The sequence below is a fragment of the Diabrotica undecimpunctata genome, chromosome 6, assembly GCF_040954645.1.
Source record: "Diabrotica undecimpunctata isolate CICGRU chromosome 6, icDiaUnde3, whole genome shotgun sequence".
Lineage (NCBI taxonomy): Eukaryota > Metazoa > Arthropoda > Insecta > Coleoptera > Chrysomelidae > Diabrotica > Diabrotica undecimpunctata.
Window position 1 is genome coordinate 97438274 of NC_092808.1, and position 19659 is coordinate 97457932.

The 19659-nt window shown below is 30.9% G+C and overlaps 1 protein-coding gene across 1 annotated transcript in view; it reads right to left on the bottom strand.

Annotated features, from left to right (window-relative positions):
• Positions 1–19659, bottom strand: part of LOC140442732 (lysosomal acid glucosylceramidase-like) — a 99515-nt gene that overhangs the window by 57860 nt on the left and 21996 nt on the right. Inside the window, exons 2-3 of the mRNA XM_072533713.1 lie at positions 9986–10460; positions 4610–4781 (exon numbers count right to left, since the gene is read on the bottom strand). Of these exons, the coding sequence (XP_072389814.1) occupies positions 4610–4781; positions 9986–10460 (647 nt within the window). The remainder of the gene's footprint in view (positions 1–4609; positions 4782–9985; positions 10461–19659) is intronic.

The following is a 19659-nucleotide window of genomic DNA, read 5'->3' on the forward strand; positions in this document are numbered from 1 at the left end:
AAACTTTTTTTCAATGGTTTTGATAGAATAGCTGTCTCTTGCTTATGTTACCAGTAGAACCATTCTAAGTGCATTTTTTTATGTTATTTCAAAAAAGTGTTTGGTATAACCAAATTGATTAACTTTTAAACTAATTGATGAGTTACTTTGAAATTCTAACCTTATTTCTAACATATAAGACCCAATTTTCCATGCACTATTAAGCTTGTAGGTTTATTTTTACAACAGGTTATTAACATTATTACAGTTTTTTAACAAAATATTAATAAATCAATATTCATAACTCGCCATTATATAGCTTTGAATCTATTTTAATAAATAATTACCACAAAATTTGTTCAAAATGCTTAACTTTGACTCGTAAACAAACGTTATTACAATGGTGTATTATGGCCTTAAATTACTAATAATTTATCTCTTTCGGTCACCATATACCACCATGTTAAAACACCTGTTTTAACTGTCACCATTAGTTCTTTACATTCTACAGGTAATTTATAAAATACGTGCTGCCCTCTGCGCCATAATGGCAAAATTTTTTTTACTTAAACATCTGCATCAATTGTTAAGAGTTATTAGTAGGGAATACAAACACAAATTACAAGTATTCAATTTTTTACAATGTGTACAATTTATACCTTTTATTTTTATATAATTCAATACTTGGTTTAACTGGCAGCTTAGTAGATCCTACATGTTGGCAGTGAGCTTAATTTTTCTTCTTTCTTGAATATATGTTTTGTATTGTAACAGGATATGTTTAACAGTGATTGAGATCTGACATTTGTAGCAGAAAAAGATGGATTATGTATTTATTAAGTGGATATGGGTTGGTATTATCTCCTAATCACAGTCGAGTTATTATTACTGGCTCACTACGTTTGAGTGGTAGTGGTAAGGTAGTGCCGACAGTTTCTAGAAAATCTTTTAATTTGTTGGATGTAGAATTTTATTTACTCTGCTAATCCATTAAAGTTTCTCTTCATTCCCACGTGTTATGGCAGCCATAAAAATTTATACCATTTTTCAAAGTAAAAACTTTGCACGTCACAATTTACATAAAGTGGCGTCATGTATATTTAAAATTTCTAGAACGTCAACCTAGAGTTAAAATTTTCCTAACAGAGCTAATAATACCAAACCCATATGGAATTGTTCGATCTTTCATAGGTGTCAACATGGTATAATAATCAGAAAAATGTAATCATGGTTATATTGGTAATTTTAGAATTATATTGATTAAATAACCAAAAACATTTTTGTTATTATTATTATTGTTATTTTATAAAATAACTCTTTAAGTCTAATATTTCACAAAATAATAATTTAAATGAATTAGATTAGAAAATTGTACGCTACTGATACGGGAATACTTCAAACTTCAATGACAGTTCAGCGTGTGGCAAAAATAGTAAAAATTTTGTTTGTTTTTATTTCTTACACAATTTGATCATAATATATTATCTGTTAATAAATTGTATTTATAAATACATATCAAATTAAGATTAGTAGCTTTAAAAACTAATTATTGTTATGTATTGTGACTTTGCTATGCCAAAACAACTAAACAGTCTGAAGAAAGCTGATAAGCTTTTATGTAAGATAGATTATTTTGAACAAGAAATAAAGGCGGGACGTTTTTACTATTAATGCTTTAAAAGAGGTAAGTTTAAAATACAGAATATATAATTTTGTATTAAATTGTTTTCTTATGTACTCGTATTGTAGTGTGTTGCAGTAGTCTTAAAACTAAGTGTATTTACTGTTTATATAACAGTTTGACAAATAGTTGACATTTTAAAAATTCCTTACTTAATAAATATTCTGATGTTTTGGCAACGCTTTGGGGTTCTGACGTAAATCTTGAACGACGTGCAATCATGAGACCAAAAAAAAACAAAAAAATTTAGCACTTTTACCCCCTGGTTTCCATGTAAAACTCCCCTCGCAGGGAGGTAAAAACGCAAAATAATCGATTTACACAGAATCTGTACACCGTAGAAAAAAATGTTGCAAATAAAAAATATAGCTGAGATAATTTTAAACAAATATGTTTATAAGCATTTTTTGTGTAGAATGAACCGTTCTCTTAGAAACAACGCTTGAAGCGACCGTCGATTTTACATGTCAGTTACGCGCGCGAAATCAATGTTCAATAAAATTTTTATCATCAGCTAGACAGTAAAAATTCAAGTGACCTATCGACAAAAATCAAGATGCATATTAAAGGTAAAGACTTTCTTTAAGTTATCTACAATTACTCTAGCAAATTCCTGTTCCACCAACACTTTTACGCCTTCTAACTTAAAATTTCTATAGGATTCAATTCTGGATGATGTGGCGGAAGTTTTAAAGATACATGTCCTCATTCTTGCAGCACTTTGTCTAATTTATATCGAATATGATCTTGTTTGACAATTAACATTACCATTGACGTTACAAATGGTAAATTTTTTTCTGTCAACCAAGATATTATATCCATTTTCTTAGAATTACTGATGGGTGCTTTATTAATTTGTACCTTATGATATGACGCATTATCAGTAACAACAACAGATCCAATAGACAAATTTGGGATTAACTCTTCTTTCATCCATTTTTTATAATTTTCTGAATTCATATCATCATGATAATCTCCGGGTTTAGATCCTGACTTAAAAATCAAAAGGACATTATGTATGAAACTCATCTCCCCACCACCATGTACGATAACCAACTTACTTCCTTTTGAAATGTTTTTAAATAGTCATCTGTCCAGCTATTTGGCGTAGTGTATCCTACATGTACATAGATTTCATTAACAAATACAATTGACTTACCTTCGCTTCTGTAATATTTAATTTTGTCCAAATATTTAATGCGTAGAGCATGAATATCATTCCGTTTAATTAATACACGTCGATTATCTCTCGTTTTCTTCCCAAATCTTTCAGAATTCTGCAGAGAGAACTCATACTTCCAGTCCGCTCGTACACCTCTTCAAGCCTTTTCTGCAAAAATTTCAATGATACACGACAACGTTCAGTCTCATGAAAACGATGAATAGTATTTCTAATGAACTGTTTGTCATACGCTTTCAATTGTGTCACGGTTGTTTTCCTTTTAGCAAGTGTTGTGACAGGAAATTTTAGTGTATTATTTGACTCTGCATTTATTAACATACTCGCTTGTTGAATGATTCTTTCTACAATAAGTAAAGATATTCCAGTAGCTTCACTTATACGTTGTTTAAATCTGGTTCGATTATCTTCAGGAAATAGTATTTGCATATATTTAAATACATTGTAAACTATTCCTTTGAATTCTGGTGTCAATCTGATCTGTTTACTCGTACTATACTTGAACATCTCCATTCTACAAAATAGTTCAAATACAATAGTAGCACCTTTCTTGTTGAAACTCGACAACATAATGAAACTAAATTATGGACTCGTTTGAAATCCAGTGACTAGAAAGTCTCGGAAATAATTCTTATCAGTTCTTTGTAAGTTCTTAACGAGTCGTTAATAAGTCATTATTAATAATTTATAATTACGGATTTAAGGTTACTGATACTAAATTAGAAACTAACTTTTACCAAACTTTAGGTTTCAGTTTTAGATTAAAGTATCAATTACTAAAGATGGTATTATAACAAACAAAAAGTTTGGTATCTATAAAACAATCTGTGTATAATTAAACTCCATTTAAGTGAGTAATAATTTTGTAATTAGTGCGATTTCAAATCATTTAATTTATTTATTATTGCAACGCCACTGCATGGGTCTGATCATAGATATTTTATTGTCTGCGCGATTAACTATATCGTGGAAGGTTTCTCCACTCGATTTTAAATAAGCTGTACCAGCAGACCGCTTAAAAACGCGACAACGTTTCATAGACGTATTGATCCGTCAATAACCATGCGGAATTGCTAATGTAGAAAAAAAAATTTGTTAATCAGAAATTCTATCTGTTTTCATAGTTATTGTTTTCTAGCAATATTTAACAATAATAATTAAAATCAACACAGAATTTAGAGATCAATTTTCTAAAAATACTATTTAATCAGTATAAGTTTATTTACCTTAGCTCTTAAAAGATTTTTATCTTTATACGATTCCGTTTATTAGAAAAATAAAAAACTGTTGACTAATAACAAAATTATGAAACAATTCACTGAATCCTTTAGTAGTCTACGTTAACTATAATAATTATTGTGTGATGACTCTAGCAAGTCAGCTTATTTCTGTCGTTTTTATTTGCTTGCTCTATAAATTGTTCATTGATGGTGTAAACCAGACGTTTCTTATATTATTATAGTCAATATGTGAAGTCGTGTTTTAATACTAGTAAAACAATATTGTGTGTCGTCCTATGATTTCTCAAAACGAAAAGGAGCGTAAAGTTGATATTTCGCTTCTGTTGCGCAATTCACGCGGTCACAATATTTCTTCCATAATATAAAGACTAAAGACTAAAGTCAGCTTTTCCCATGGTTATTGTATGTGTGATTTTAATATTTAAATATTTTATTAAAGTTTTTGCAACTTTAACTTTTCAAATTAAAAAATAATATTGCTTTGTATAAACTTAATCAATTTAAATTACAGAAACTGATTCTACTTACTTTAAATTCAAAATCTTCTTGTGCAAGCTGAAAGCTCCTTAACGTTGGATCTACACAATCTACATCCTCGTCCTCACTATCCATATATGAGTAAGCACGAATTGAAAAATCTGTACTTCCCATAGGTACCCGTCCCATATTATATTCTAGGCCTTCCTCAGAGAAGTATGATCTGTAATATAAACCGGTAATTCTACATCAAATATTTAACTGTATTATTAATAAAATGACTAGTTCTATAAGTCATTATAACAGATACTGATTTTTATAATATAAAAATACAAAGCGAAATTCTCTAGTCAGCTACCACTAAGGTTTAGCACTCTTAAAATGACACGTCAATGTGATATTAGTCAAATTTCGGCAGCAAAAATCGTTGATTACCATCGATTAATGGTTTCAGTAGTAAGTGCGTACCGACCATTTTTTTTTCGATTATGTGCTTTTTGCAGAGGAATTTACATTTTTCAAAAATGAAACGGTTAACCAGCATAATTTTCATTGCCATGCATCAAGCAATCACTATTTTATGACCAGTCATGGTCAAATTGGTTGGTCTATAAATGTTTTGGGGTGTACCTGCTGAGGACTATTTGATTTATAATCATTTCTCATTACTACTACAAAATGTTAGTCTCAATATTCAACAAAGAATGTGGTTTTCATACGATAGTGCTCTAATTCATTGCACTTGCAATTCTATACCTCAGAGCTAAACTTTAATAACGCCATTTTTTTTTAATTGTATCATCTCACTTTGTACATAACAAACTTCACATCTTTCATATGCAATACGATATTAAAACTTATTTGATGTGGTTCCAAAAATAGACAACGTGAAAATGTATTCCCTCAATAGTTCCGAGCTAAATTTTTTCTGAGTGGTCTCTAAAACTTGGCATTGGTTTCAGACTCAAGAGCATATTGACCCCCAAGAATATTTTCGTTTCCTCACAGGTTGTTGAAACAACATTAATAATATTACCATTTTTTTATATAACATAAAAATTAGTTTCGAAAACAATGTGTTTAATGAGCTCCACAGGAAATAAATGTAGAAACATGTCTGTAGGACTTTCAGTGGTCTCGGGTACATTTGGTCCAGTTTCTTCCCGAAACTCCTTGATTGTATTCACGTGTAAAACGTCAAGTGTCCATTTTATGATCATCTGTTTTTGGAGTCTACTTTGACTGTGAGTCAGAGACAAGTCGTCATTACTTTTCCCATCTTTGTTTTCTTGAAGAACAATATTTTCTGTGTTTGGATTACTGTTTTCTAAAACATCCAGCTCATCGTTCATCATCACATTCTTTAAAGCTGAAGTCACTGATTCATCATCACTTAGTTTTTCATCCAATAGTGCCTCAAAGTGTAGTCAATTTATATTTTCATTTTTTAATTCTCGTACGGACCAGTGTGTCTTTGATTCTAGAAAAAAAAAATAACTAAGTGCCTAGTGGATACCAACTAAAACCGGCAATAAAACGTGCCGGTAAAAGACACATGAGGTACTCTTTTTATTTTTTTTTATGTAATTATTCCATTTTGTATACAATGTACTACCCACCTGACATTTTTAAGACACTTTTTATAAGAAAAACCACTCAAAATAAATAAATACTTAAAGCAAGTATGTCACTGTCAATGTACCATTCATGTACAGTGTGTCCATAATGTATAGAATAAATTCCATATTTCCTAAATGAAAAGCCTTTTTAAAAAAATCTAAAACACGTCGATTTTTAAGTTTAATGTTCTAAATTCTACAAAAAACTTTCATTATTAAACATGATACACAGTAAGATAATGACGCCATCGGCTCTTTTTTTAAATGTTACACCCTATATTTTATTGAATTTTTAGATAGATAAAAATAAGCTAATTTCAAAAAATATAATACTCGTGGTCTAATGAATATAATTTGAAAGATATGCGCTTAGAAAATAAATTATTTATTATCAATTACAAAAAGTAGCCTACTACTAGATTTTAGTGAAATGTAATTATTTTTAGTAACGTTTAATAACAATTAAGTAGTACAATAATTGTATTATTTCGTGAATGTTCTGTATTATTGCTTAAAATTAATTTAAAGTAGAAATGAATTTGAGTGTCAAGCAAAGAATTGAAATACCCATGATGATTGGGTATCGAGACAAATTGCGAACTCAGATGGAAGTGTGTAATTTATTTAATGATAAATATCCAGAAAGACCCATAAGGCAGTCAACAGTAAGTAAGATTTAAAAGAAATTTGAAGAAACTGGTACGGTTGAAAATGCACGCAAATCAGGTCGTCTATCTGTAAATTATGATACAACATTAGACGTTCTACTTGCTTTTGAAGAAGATACGCACACTTCTGTTCGTAAAGTTAGTCGTGATCTCGATGTTTGCAAAACAACGGTACACAAAGTAATAAAACTTAAAAAATGGCACCCGTTTAGAAGCACACTTGTACAGAAATTAAACGAGGATGATCCAGATAAAAGAATACAATTTTGTGAAACCATGATGGATAACTGCCACCGAAACCCTCTCTTGGTTCAAAATATTATTTTTTCTGATGAGGCTACATTCACATTAAATGGCGAGGTCAGCCATCAGAATTATAGATACCGGTCAAAAAAAAACCCCAACTGGATGCGGGAACATCATACACAATACCCGTAAGTTAAACGTATGGGCTGGCATTGTAAGAAATAGAATCATCGGACCCTACTTTAAGAAGGTAATTTAAACGTGCCAGCATACCTTCAGTTTTTAAGAGGGTATCTCGTACCTACTTTAGTTAATTTATTCCCCAGTAGAATTAATACTGAAGGTGTTGATGAAGGTTTATGGTTGCAACAAAATGGTGCTCCCCGCATTATGCTGCAGATGTTAGAAGGTACCTAAACGAAATTTTTCCGAACAGGTGGATTGGAAGACGTGGAAATATTGAAAGGCCAGCGGGGTCGCCGGACCTCAATCCTTTCGATTATTTTGTGTGGGGTCATTTAAAGAATGTTGTTTATAAAACGAAACCTGCAAATATTGAAGACTTAAAAACAAGAATTCGTGAAGAAATAAACAATATTTCTCAAGAAACCATAAACAAGGTTCTACACGAATTTGTACAACGTTTGGGTTACTGTCAAATACAACAAGGGCTACAATTCGAACATTTAAGATAAACTGTTGTATTAATTACTGGATTACTTTCAAGTTATTTATTATAACTTATTTATAATTTATTAAAAAAAAATCAATAAAAATTAATTTTATAAGCGCATATTTTTTAAATTATATCCGTTAGACCCTCAGTATTATACTTTTTTTGGAATTAGCTAATTTTTATCGATTTAAAAATGTCGTAAAATAAAGGGTGTTACATTAAAAAAAAAACGGGTGTGGCAGTCCAGTGGGACTGCCGGTAGAAGTTATACTTCTATACACGCGTTCATCGTTACAAATTTATATGGGAGTCAATCTGCACAATCATTACATATGTAATGCTATAGGTAAGAGAGAGCAGAAAGAGAAAACGAATTAGGTATACAGGTATATGGTACATCGTTTGCTGTATATAAACATTTGACCTGTAATAAGAGTATAGTAAGTAAATGAAGGATTGAATCAATATTTTAATGAAAATATATATTTTTATTTTCATATATGAATAAAAGGAGTTAAATGCAAAAAAAAATTTTTATACATACTCTGCAGTAAAATTCATTGTTGATTTTGTTATTAATATAAAAATACAATACAATTTACTGCAATACAATTCAATATAATAATACAATACAAATTAAAATGCAATATTCATAAGTATTTAAAAATGACAATATACATAACTTACTTACCCTTATGTTTAATTTACCATGATAAAAATATTAATAAAAAAAAATATTGTTTGGTGATACAACTGTACAAATACAATATTTAATTGTTGTTTGTTGTGTATACAAGTACACATTTGAACTTTCTTGAGATATTTACAAGTTTTAATTTATAGTTTAACATGCCTAACGAGGCTTGTTACTCCCGTGCAAATTGCCGATTCACTCCCGTGCAAATTATTTCCAAATTCAAACGCCCATATAAAAGTATAACTTCAAAAACCAACAACTCGGATTATGTTGTAAATTTTCATTTTATTATAAAATTTTTGCGTATATTACTTATATTTAATAAAATTAACGTGGGGTTTTTAAATATTTCAAAAATAAAAAAGGAAATTCATATTGGGATTCGAACTCAGATACACCAGCGTATGAACCAAACACGTAAAATATTTGCCAATTAGACATAACACAAACGTATTTCAAAATTGACAGCTCTCGGTCATACAGTGATTTATTGAGATTATTATTTTGAAATACAAAAGACCAAAATAATTATGAACATTTAAAAAATAATACAAAACATATCACATGAATAATATTAATAAATATTATATTATATGTATATATATATATATATATATATATATATATAATATTATAATATATATATATATATAAAATATTATATATATATATATATATATATATATATATATATATATATATTTCTTCTCAAGAGAGGAAGAAGAAAGAGAAAGAGAGAAAATATATCTTCTGTCTCTCTCTTACTCATTATCTTACATATGTAATGATTTCACCGATTCACTTCCGTACAAATTTCCAACGTGGAGCGCGCGTATAGAAGTATAACTTCAAAAAGAGCCGATAACGTCATCACTTCAATGCGTATCACCTTGTATAACGAAGTTTTATTTTAAAATGTAGAACATTAAACTTAAAAATCGACGTGTTTTAGATTTTTTTAAAAAGACTTTTCATTTAGGAAATATCGAACTCATTCCATACTTTACGGACACACTGTATATAATATGACGATAATAACTTTTTTTACCAGGGATATGTATAAATCGCTATTGAAATACATTACTCGTTATTATATCATAATAAGCATTTCAGTTTTTTGGCATCATCAGATACCACTTACGAGAAGACGAAATAAGAATCTTATCTATTCGTATAAATAATGGCGCTTAATAAACTATCATTAGGTCCATATGTGACTAGCTCTTTCTAAATCAAATAGAAGCGAATATAATGTTTGTACTTTTACAAAAGTATAAAATAATATGCAAATAATGTACGAACATACATAATATCTTCTCTAATTGTCACTGTATTATACTATGTGACTGTAATTTATCCGTGACTGATTGAAAGCTTTCGTATTAACTACCGATATACAAATGGTATAGAATAGTAAGAAAAATACTAAAAGCGAAAATAACATAATTAATAAACAATAATAAAATATTAACAATTTCGAGTAACATGGCCATATTTATCACAAACAACAGCTAAGTTTACCTCATTAAATGATCTTGAAGTAGTGAACTCATATCCTTAATATTAAGTCCTGTAGAGTCAGTAAAGGCTCCACCAAAGCCAATGATTTTTTGGAACTGGATATGGGTGTCAATATAAACGTTGGGATTAACAGTATCTAAAGCAGAAGGAAAATAAGGTCGTCCTTCTTTGTAGACCACCCAGGGATTTAAGTCTCGCTCGCCACATATTTTGATACTGGAATTGTCATTATTGTCACAAATTCGATCAGAATATGATATTCGGCATTCTTTAGGTGGAGAATTGCTTAATGTTTTTACGCTCTTAGTTAATCGTTCTCCTTGTTTATTTGATGTGTATACAACGTATTGGTTAGAAGGTAATCTTTGTACAGGGGGAATTGTATGACACCTGCTGTCGGTACAAACACATACTGTACCTCCATTTCCATAATCTCTACTTACACAGGTTTCTGAACATACACCAAATGAAGCAGCTGAAATAAAATAATTTTATTAATTTGTCTAATTTTTGATAGATTGATAATAAAGATTGAGAATTACGCTTTTTACTACAGATTTATTATTCTTCTTGAATATCACATGTTTTAATTCACAGTATGTGATTTTAATTCGTTTTAGTGTTATACATAAATACAATTTTCAGTTTGCATTGGAATCATATATAGAAAACGATCTGTTTTTATAAAGCAAATGTGGTTTTTTTAGTTAAATTTTATAAAGGTATCTTTTCCAAATTTGTAAACTAATAAACTAAATTAGAATTTTAAATATTTGATGGATATAACTAAAGTATTTAGTAAATAAATGGAAAAATAGAACAAATAATACAGATATGGAGCTAACATAATTCTCATCTATCGACCGACATGATCATCTACTTGTTCTAACTTAAAGTTGTAGTTTTATGTTGGATTTTAAATTATAAGATATGTCATATCCGTAAAATATTATAAGTCATGTCAATAATTAAATAATTCACAACTTTATAGAAATTAACCCGTTCGCTGCCATGTTCCAAAGCTGGAACAATTGTTTATGTTTTTTTGTGTCTATTCTAATCTTTTAAGCTGACATTTTTGTCCACTTAGATACGGTGTTGATTCCAAGTCAAGAGTTTTTAAACCAAGATCTATCCTTCCAGTTGTGGTGAATGCTAAGAAATGAGTCTGTGTAATAAAATCTTTGGTCTAACAAAATTTTAAGGAAGGTGCGGTTGTAGGTATAACTTGATTAGTAGCTATCTTCTGTTGTGAAATATTACGATCGGGGTAAGTTTAAGTAATAATATATGCCTATACAATATATCTGTATCGTTTAAATGAATATACCGATACCAATAAATTGAATATACCAAGTACCATCTAATTTTTGTATGTTCCAAAAATGGAACTTGGCTTTATTGAGGTTTTTCTTTTTAGTTTGGAATTATGCATGTGAAAACATTTTATGGAAAGAAAACGAGTTGTTCAGCTGATACTCTGAACAATCCAATAAATGACCTAAATGAGAGGCAGTTTGATTCTGCAGATATATAAATTTATCCTCTAACGAATGATTCTGATGAAGATTCTGAATCATCGGATGATGTGAATTTCAATGATTTTTCTGATAAGTTTTCATAAAAGATATTGAATGCTTTAGCTGAGCCAACACATATTTCACAAAGTGAGGCGCAAGAGGCTGAAGATATGTTCTCGACGAGCTATGATGAACTTCTAATAGATTTGGCTCAATCTAATAAAAGAGAGAATGAATCAAATAAACAGAACGATTGGAAAAAAACTAACTTGTCCCAAGATATATATATATATATAAATATTACAGGATCCAACTTGAAAATACAATACATTTTGGAGACGGCTATCGCCGTATTCCCGTTCTCCTCCGTCAATTCTCCCGGCCCAAGGCATACTTCTCCCTCAAACCTCTCGATTCCATCGCTTTTCTAATTCCTTCATTCCATAAGCGTCAAGGTCTACCTCGTTTTCTTCTACCAGGGGGATTCCATCTGTGAAGTTTTTGGCGCCAATGTTCGTCAGGCATTCTCAATAGGTATCCAAACCATTTTAAACCTATTCTTTCTATTCTGTTAATGACCGTTTCTGTAGCATTCATGTTATTTTTTATTGAACCGTTATCCTTCCTTTCTAGCTTTGATTTTTTAGCACTTCTTCTCGAATAATTTATTTCAACTACCAACAATTTTCTGTTCAGGTCTGCATTAATTGTCCATACTTCAGAGCCATAACAAAGAACTGATTTAAACATGGTTTGCCCTATTCTTTTTTTGTTCATTTTGAAAATGTTGCGATCCCACCATAAGGAGTTCAGATATCCGATAGTTTTGCATCCCTGATTAATTCGGTGTTTAATTTTGGTTTCTCCAAAGTCGTTCTTATCAATAAGTGCACCTAAATATTTCAATTTTTCCACTTGTTTGATTTCTACGTCCTCGTTTATTAACACTTTAAACCTTGCATCTGAATTGATAACCAAATATTCTGTTTTCTTCATGACGACTTGTAACCCCCATTTTGCATATACGCTTTATCATAAATTCTAGATCATAAGAATCTTGAGTAGGACGACTTGATCATCCGCAAAGTTCAGGGAGAACAGCACGTCATTTCCTATGGTGATTCCCATTCCCTGGCAGTGGTTTTTCCAATTTTGGAGGGCTGCCTTAATATATAAATTAAACAGTAAGGGCGACATACTGCATCCTTGTCGTAGCCCTTTAGTTGGATAGTCTATTTCCAATTTTTAGGTAAGTAGTGTTATCCCTGTATACTTCTGTGATTATTCCTAAAAGGTATGGACTAATGCCGAGTTATTGTAAAGCTTGCCACAATTTAAGTCTTCGAACGGTATCATACGCCTTTTCTAGGTCGAAGAAAGCTAGATGTACTTCGGTACCAACCGCTATTATTTTTTCTATTAATTGTCCCAAGATAAATATCAAGAAACTATTTCACTTTCAAATCGAAATAATGTTCACTTTGATTTCTTTAGAGTTTTTTGGTATAAGAATTTCTTTGAATATATAAAGTACGAGACTATAAAGTATGCCCGACACAAAAATGCAAACACATCCTTAAGGTTGCGATTGAAAGACTCACAGTATTCTTTGCAATTCTACTGATTTCTGGTTATTCTCAAAGGCCCAGAAAAGATATGTACTACAGTTTGTATTTGGATCTCAGAAACGAAGCAATCGCCAACGCACTGTTGAGAAATTTTGTAAAATTTACATTTTTCAGATAACACTGAGCTACAAACAAATTATTAATTTGCTAAAATAAAACCACGTATAAAACATTAAAACTAAAAAATTATAAAACACGTGCCGGTTGGTGAATCCATATCAGTATCTACTGATAAATCTGTGTTACCGTACTACAGCCACCATAGCTGTAAACAGCGTATTCAAGGCAAATCTATTAGATATGGGTTTAAATTTTAGTCTAACAATGTATCAATGGGTTATCTTGTGGGTACCGAACTTTACCAAGGGAAAGGAACCTTACTAGGAGAGAGTAACTTGAGGCTAGCTGGATTTGTAGTTACAATTTTTACCAAGAGGATGAAGCATAATTTTGCAGATCAAAAATTTTACTTTGTTATTGACAACTTTTTTACTGGACTTTCACTGATAAGGGCAATGATATAGATGAAAGGGCTAGATATAATAGAATTGAAAAATGCGCGTTGAATAAAAACCCAATGAAAATATCAGTTAGAGGATCCGTTGATTCATATACAAGTTCTGATGAAGATATAATAATTATCCAGTGGAAGTATAATGCCCCATAAGTATAGAACGCCATAACCACCACGTGAACGTGGGTTCAAATTGTTATGGCGTTCAACCTACAAAATTGGTAGCTACGCAATTCAGCAGTATAATACTTATATGGGAGATACTGATTTAACGGATAGAAATATCGCTAACTATAGACCAAAACTACGTAACAATAAATGGTGGTGGCAAATTTTTGTTCACCTTTTGTGTGCTTCAATCTCGAACGCATGGATTTTATATTTATAAAATTCAACACCACAATAAAATTTAATCTAATGCTGATGAATTTGTTAAAAGTATGCGTCCATTGGATTTAATAGGGTTTACAAGAAACATTGTGACAACATATTTTCTACTCAACCCTCGACAACTAAAACCTGATAAGACAAAGTTAGGAACATTATTTCACCGGTTACAGTATTTGTAAAATTAATGCACATCCTATTAATTGTTTAAAATCTTGTCAAAAAAGAATATATAGGTAGATCATCTCAAAACGTTAACATTTTTTTATCAATAAAAGTTTAAATTAACGTGGTTGATTTTTAATTACATACTTACGGCCAAAATGGTAACAAAAAAATTTTTAGACGCTGGGTTAATATAAACAGTTTAACAGTTAGACTTTTTTGAATATTTTTCTATAAGTTCAGAACATAAAACTGATCTGTAGGCGCTATAAAATATATTGGCAGCGAATGGGTTAAATATCAAGAAAAAAGATAAAGTGGAACAAAGGTTTATAGGTAAAAGGATATGTATAGTTAACAATTTTTCCCAAAACGGGAGAAAAAATGTACAAGTCAGGAAGCCCTTACGTCTCGTATTTGGCAAAATTACGTAGTTAAGAGATATTAGTGAGTAGTTAATTAATGCAGTAAAGGAAATTTACAAAAACATGAAGGGCTGTGTCAAGGTTGTTGTATTTCAGGAATTTACTTTACTTTATATATTGAAAAGTATAATTATTATAAAAGTGTATTGTATATCTTAAGTAAAGATAATGAGTAGTATACTTTAAAGTTTCGCGATGAACTCGTAGCTAATGTTGGATGACGTAACGATGAGCAGAAACTATAAGGATTAAAAATAAAAAAATATAAATCTATTGGAGTCAAACTTTTAAATGTTTACCTAAAGAATATTCAACTAATTTTTCCACGTCTCAATTAAGCTAATTTAATTTTATAAATTATTTATTATTTTTTGATATATTTACCGTGTTTTTGACCTTTTTGTATTTCAATAGCTCTTTAATTAAAAAGTGAAATTTGTAAATGTCCAAGGTGTTTTTTTTTATTTAAAATCCAATGTTTATTTTAATCTGTCTAATTACAAACCATTGAGCAATATGTATAATTTATGTACAATAAGATAGTGTGAAGCTGCCTAGTGGCGAGCACCCAGCTAAGACATAATATAATCTATGATATAACAATTAATTTAAACTTCAACTTAACAACATTTGCATTTACGACTTCATGGATAGCTTGCACTTCTTCAACTGAGACTTCCCTCTGATGCGGTTGAAATACCTCGCATAGATGATTTGCAAAAGTATATGCTTTATCTATGTCAGTTTTGGCCCCAGTGCCATTTTGTTTCCTAATTGGCATATTCATTTGTTCGTTGTGTTTAAGTTTTTTTTTAGTTTCCACAGCGAATAGTTTGTATCATCTGCAGGTGAGAGGATCATTAAATATTTGTTGATTCCATTGTCTTTATGTTGGATCAGTTTTCTTTTGAGTAGTCTGCAAGCTCTATTCAGATTTGCTTTATCTTCTGGATGCCTAGTGAGCTGCCACCTCTTTCGCAGTTTTCTTTTTTCCAATATGAGTGTACTTATGTGTGCAGGATACGACTCGGAGTTGTGTTTGTAATTAATTTCTGGGGTGGACGTCCAAGCAGCTTGCTGAATAACTGTAGTTAATTGAGCAACTCCATTTTCTATCACTTTTAGGAGGCAAGTTTGGATTAATCGATGTTTTGATTTCTTCTCTATATCTGTTCCAGTTTGTTCTTTTAGTAGAGTAGAGAGTGTGATATGTTTAGGACAGTTATAAATTTGGCTTTTTAGATCTATGAAGAAAGGGGAATGATCTGAGGAGACGTCAAATGAAGGAGAAATTTGAAGGTAGGTAGGTGATATTCCTTTTACTATAGCGTAATCAATAAGATTAGAAATTTTTTGGCTATCAGTAGGCCAATACGTAGGCTCTCCAGTAGAGAAAGGAATTAAATGATTCTTATAAATACTTTTTAATAATTCTCGTCCACGTGAGGTTATGATTCTGGAACTCCATTTATAATGTTTGGCATTATAATCTCCAGCAGTAATAAAACGGTGTTCGAGCATCTTAAAGAATTCAGTAAAATGATCAGCTTTAATTATTTTATTCGGTGGACAGTAAACAGCAGATAAAATAATCGGGCCTTGTGAATCTTTGACCGACACTGATATGGCATGGATGTTAACTTTACTAATTTTATTTGTTTCATGATACTTAATGTTATTTCTTATAATAATTGCCGTACGTCCGTGGGCTTTACCTAATGGATGTTAGATAGGTTGAATATTTGGGAATATAGAAATGTAATTGTTGTTGATCGATGTGTGCTTCGGAAATAAACATAACATCTAGATTATGAGAGTAAATAAATGCTTTAAATTCATGGAAATGAGTGGTGAAGCCATAGACATTTCAACAGCACATCTTTAGTTTAGTGTTGAAGGGTAAGTTTAGATATCAGAGACATTATGAGATCAAGCACCTTATCCATTCTTTCCATTAACTTATGTACTAGTAGTTCTATTTTTATGATTAGATATATAGATTATTTTGTATATGTTGAGGAGTTGTTGTTTCTATTACATGAGAGGTCTTATCTATGGTAGATGTATTTCTATTATCTCTTCCTGCAACAATTTTCGCATAGCTGGTAGTTGGTTGAGTGATTGAAGGATGTACTGCACGAGGTTGTTAACTTGCGTTTCTATCTCGAAGTATTGGAAATTTTTTTTTTCTGTAGCTCTTTGTATATTGAATATCACTTATAGTTGGCAGGATGATTTTCTAGACAATTTACACATTGAACATCTTTTTGGTTTTGGGCGTTCAGATGATGGGTGATCGCCCACGCATTTTACACAACGTGGACTCCTGTGGCAATAATTGTGTGTGTGGCCAGAATTTTGACATCTTTCACATTGGGGTAGTTCCCTTTTCGGATGCGGTGGCTCAACTGTGACAATAGAGTTTAGTAATTTTGTAATATTATATATATATATATATATATATATATATATATATATATATATATATATATATATATATATATATATATATATATATATATATATATATATATATATATATCCTTAGTGTTGCTTTGAATAGACAGTTTTATATTAAATAGTGGCAGATCTTTCTTTGTGCCTCTTTGCTTAATGTTGGAGATTTTCAGTGCTGTATGTCCGTGCACTAGCAACGCTTTTTTAATGTTATCTGGATCTGCTGAAGGATGTAAATTACGTATAACAACTCAGAATCCACGGTTTTGTTTTAGTTGGTATGTATGGTACTAAGTATTTTTTTTGCTAAAGATTTTACAATTAATGAATTAATTTTTGGTTGAGTCAGCTTGACCTTTAATTTTGTTGTTTGCAAGACATTTTAAAGTATATTTACCTGGAGTTATCTGCTGTAGTAATTCCTGTAATGTTTTGATACACTCGACATTTTGGATAAATATAGGTGGTGGCTGTTCATCTTTTTCTTCTTCCAGCATTTCAACCTCTTCACTAGGTTTATCATTTTCAAGTGCCTCGTATCTGTTAGATGTAAGAACAGTTTTACTTAGCCAATAATCTTTGAGTGTGGCTTGTTTTTTGTTTTTCAATTTAAGATTATCATCGTTGCGTTGACGTTTCTTGTGGTGGACTGATACCCATTCACTATCACTTTTTACCTCATCTGCATCTGTGAGATTTTTTTGTGGTTTCTTTTTTTGAAAGTTTGGTAAATTTGTATGTAGATCGTTGTTGCGTATTTTAAATTTTTTCTGCTGCTCCAGAGAGTTGTAACTGTCTTTTCGATTTCTTCCAGGTGAAGGAGTCCGAGCTAGGCAGGATTTTCTAATGGCTGGATTTATGTCCTCAATGCATTGATAACTAGTTGGTTCTTGGTTATCTAGTTGGTGATCCATAGTTTTCTACTAATTACAACCAGGAATTATTAAAACATGCCGGCATATTTAGTTAATATACCAAACTATTTTATTTATATTTATGTTTTTAAATATAGTAATTAAATTGTTATTAGTTCCTTGTTAGATAATTATAATAACATTGAACACAAACATTTTTTTCGGTTATTGTTTTTAAGTTTCTTGATAACGAATGGCTTATATTAATTATAGGTACTAATTACAAAAAGATAAGAAAATTATACACAAGTACTTCTTCGATGCTTGTTTTCAACACGAAGGTTCGAACGAGACTCGTATGTACTCGAAGGTATAATTATGAACACAAAGTTTTGTCTTATAATAGATGGCACTGGCTCGCAAAACAGGAGACAACTTTACAGCTTGTAAATCTATACAAAAAGCCGCAATTTCTTTGGGGTGACTAATAGCTTTCTCTTTATCTCCATTTTCAAACGCATTGCTTGTTCTTTTTTTTTAATGTTTCATGTACTCTTGATCTGAAATATTTTCCAATCCGTGAGAAATACACAGATCGCATTGGTCTTTTCGTGGCTTGTAGATTTTTATGTTAGATTTGTTCATTTCTTCTAAAAAAATTTTTTTGAGAAAGACAATATGTATTTATATTTTAACAGTAGTTTTTGTACTCTCTATAAAATTGGGCTTTGTTTCGAAATACAGCCTCTAAGTACAAATTATTTGTACTAGCCCGGCAGTAATGGGACTCCATTTTAGGGATTTCTGACAAAAACTTTTGAAGTATGTGTCTTGATTCATCTGTACTCCTCGTATTTCTACCAGCTCTCCGAACGTTCACTTCAGGCACATTCATTCCACTATTTTTTCAAGCACATTCTTTAACCATCTATTCGCCTACATTTAATGTTGACAAAAACATTTTTTTACAGACCTTTTTTTTTCTCAGTTCCATTTTTAAATAGTAATGGAGAATGCTACTTCTTCGAGTTCCTTCTACTTTCTTCTTCTCATGGCGCTGTCTCCTTTCGAAGGTTGGCGATGCAAATAGCAATTGTAGTTTTAAAAACTGCTGCGCGAAAGATTTCTGCAGATGAGTAGCTGAACCATCTCCTCAGGTCTTTTAGCCACGAGTTCTGGCGTCTTCCTACTAATCTTTTGCCCTGTACTTTTCTTCCAGTATAACTTGAAGTAATTCATATCTTTCGCCTCTCAACACATGACCCAAGTATTGCATTTTCCTCTCTTTGATTATTCTTAGTAATTCTTTTTGTTTACACGTGCGACGAAGTACCTTAACATTAGTAACTCTTTGTACCCATGGAATTCTCAACATTCGTCTGTATATATACATCTCAAAGGCATCTATTCTTTTTTCTATTTCAGAGTCCATTGTCCAACTTTCACAGCCATACAGTAAGATAAAAAAACGTAACATCTAATCATTCGGATTCTAAGTTGTAAACTAAGTTCTGATCTTGTAAAAAATGTTTTCATGCTTACGAATGCCTTCTACTTTATGTTAGCTAGAAACAACATCAACCATTGACCTTAAAAATGTCTTTTTCATATCCCATGATAATTGCCAAAATGAATCAAAAATTGCTTTTCTGTCTTGCTCCACAAATTCATTACAAAATATTGTCTTTAATATTTGACATTTCCGAGAGTTACCTCCAGGTTTT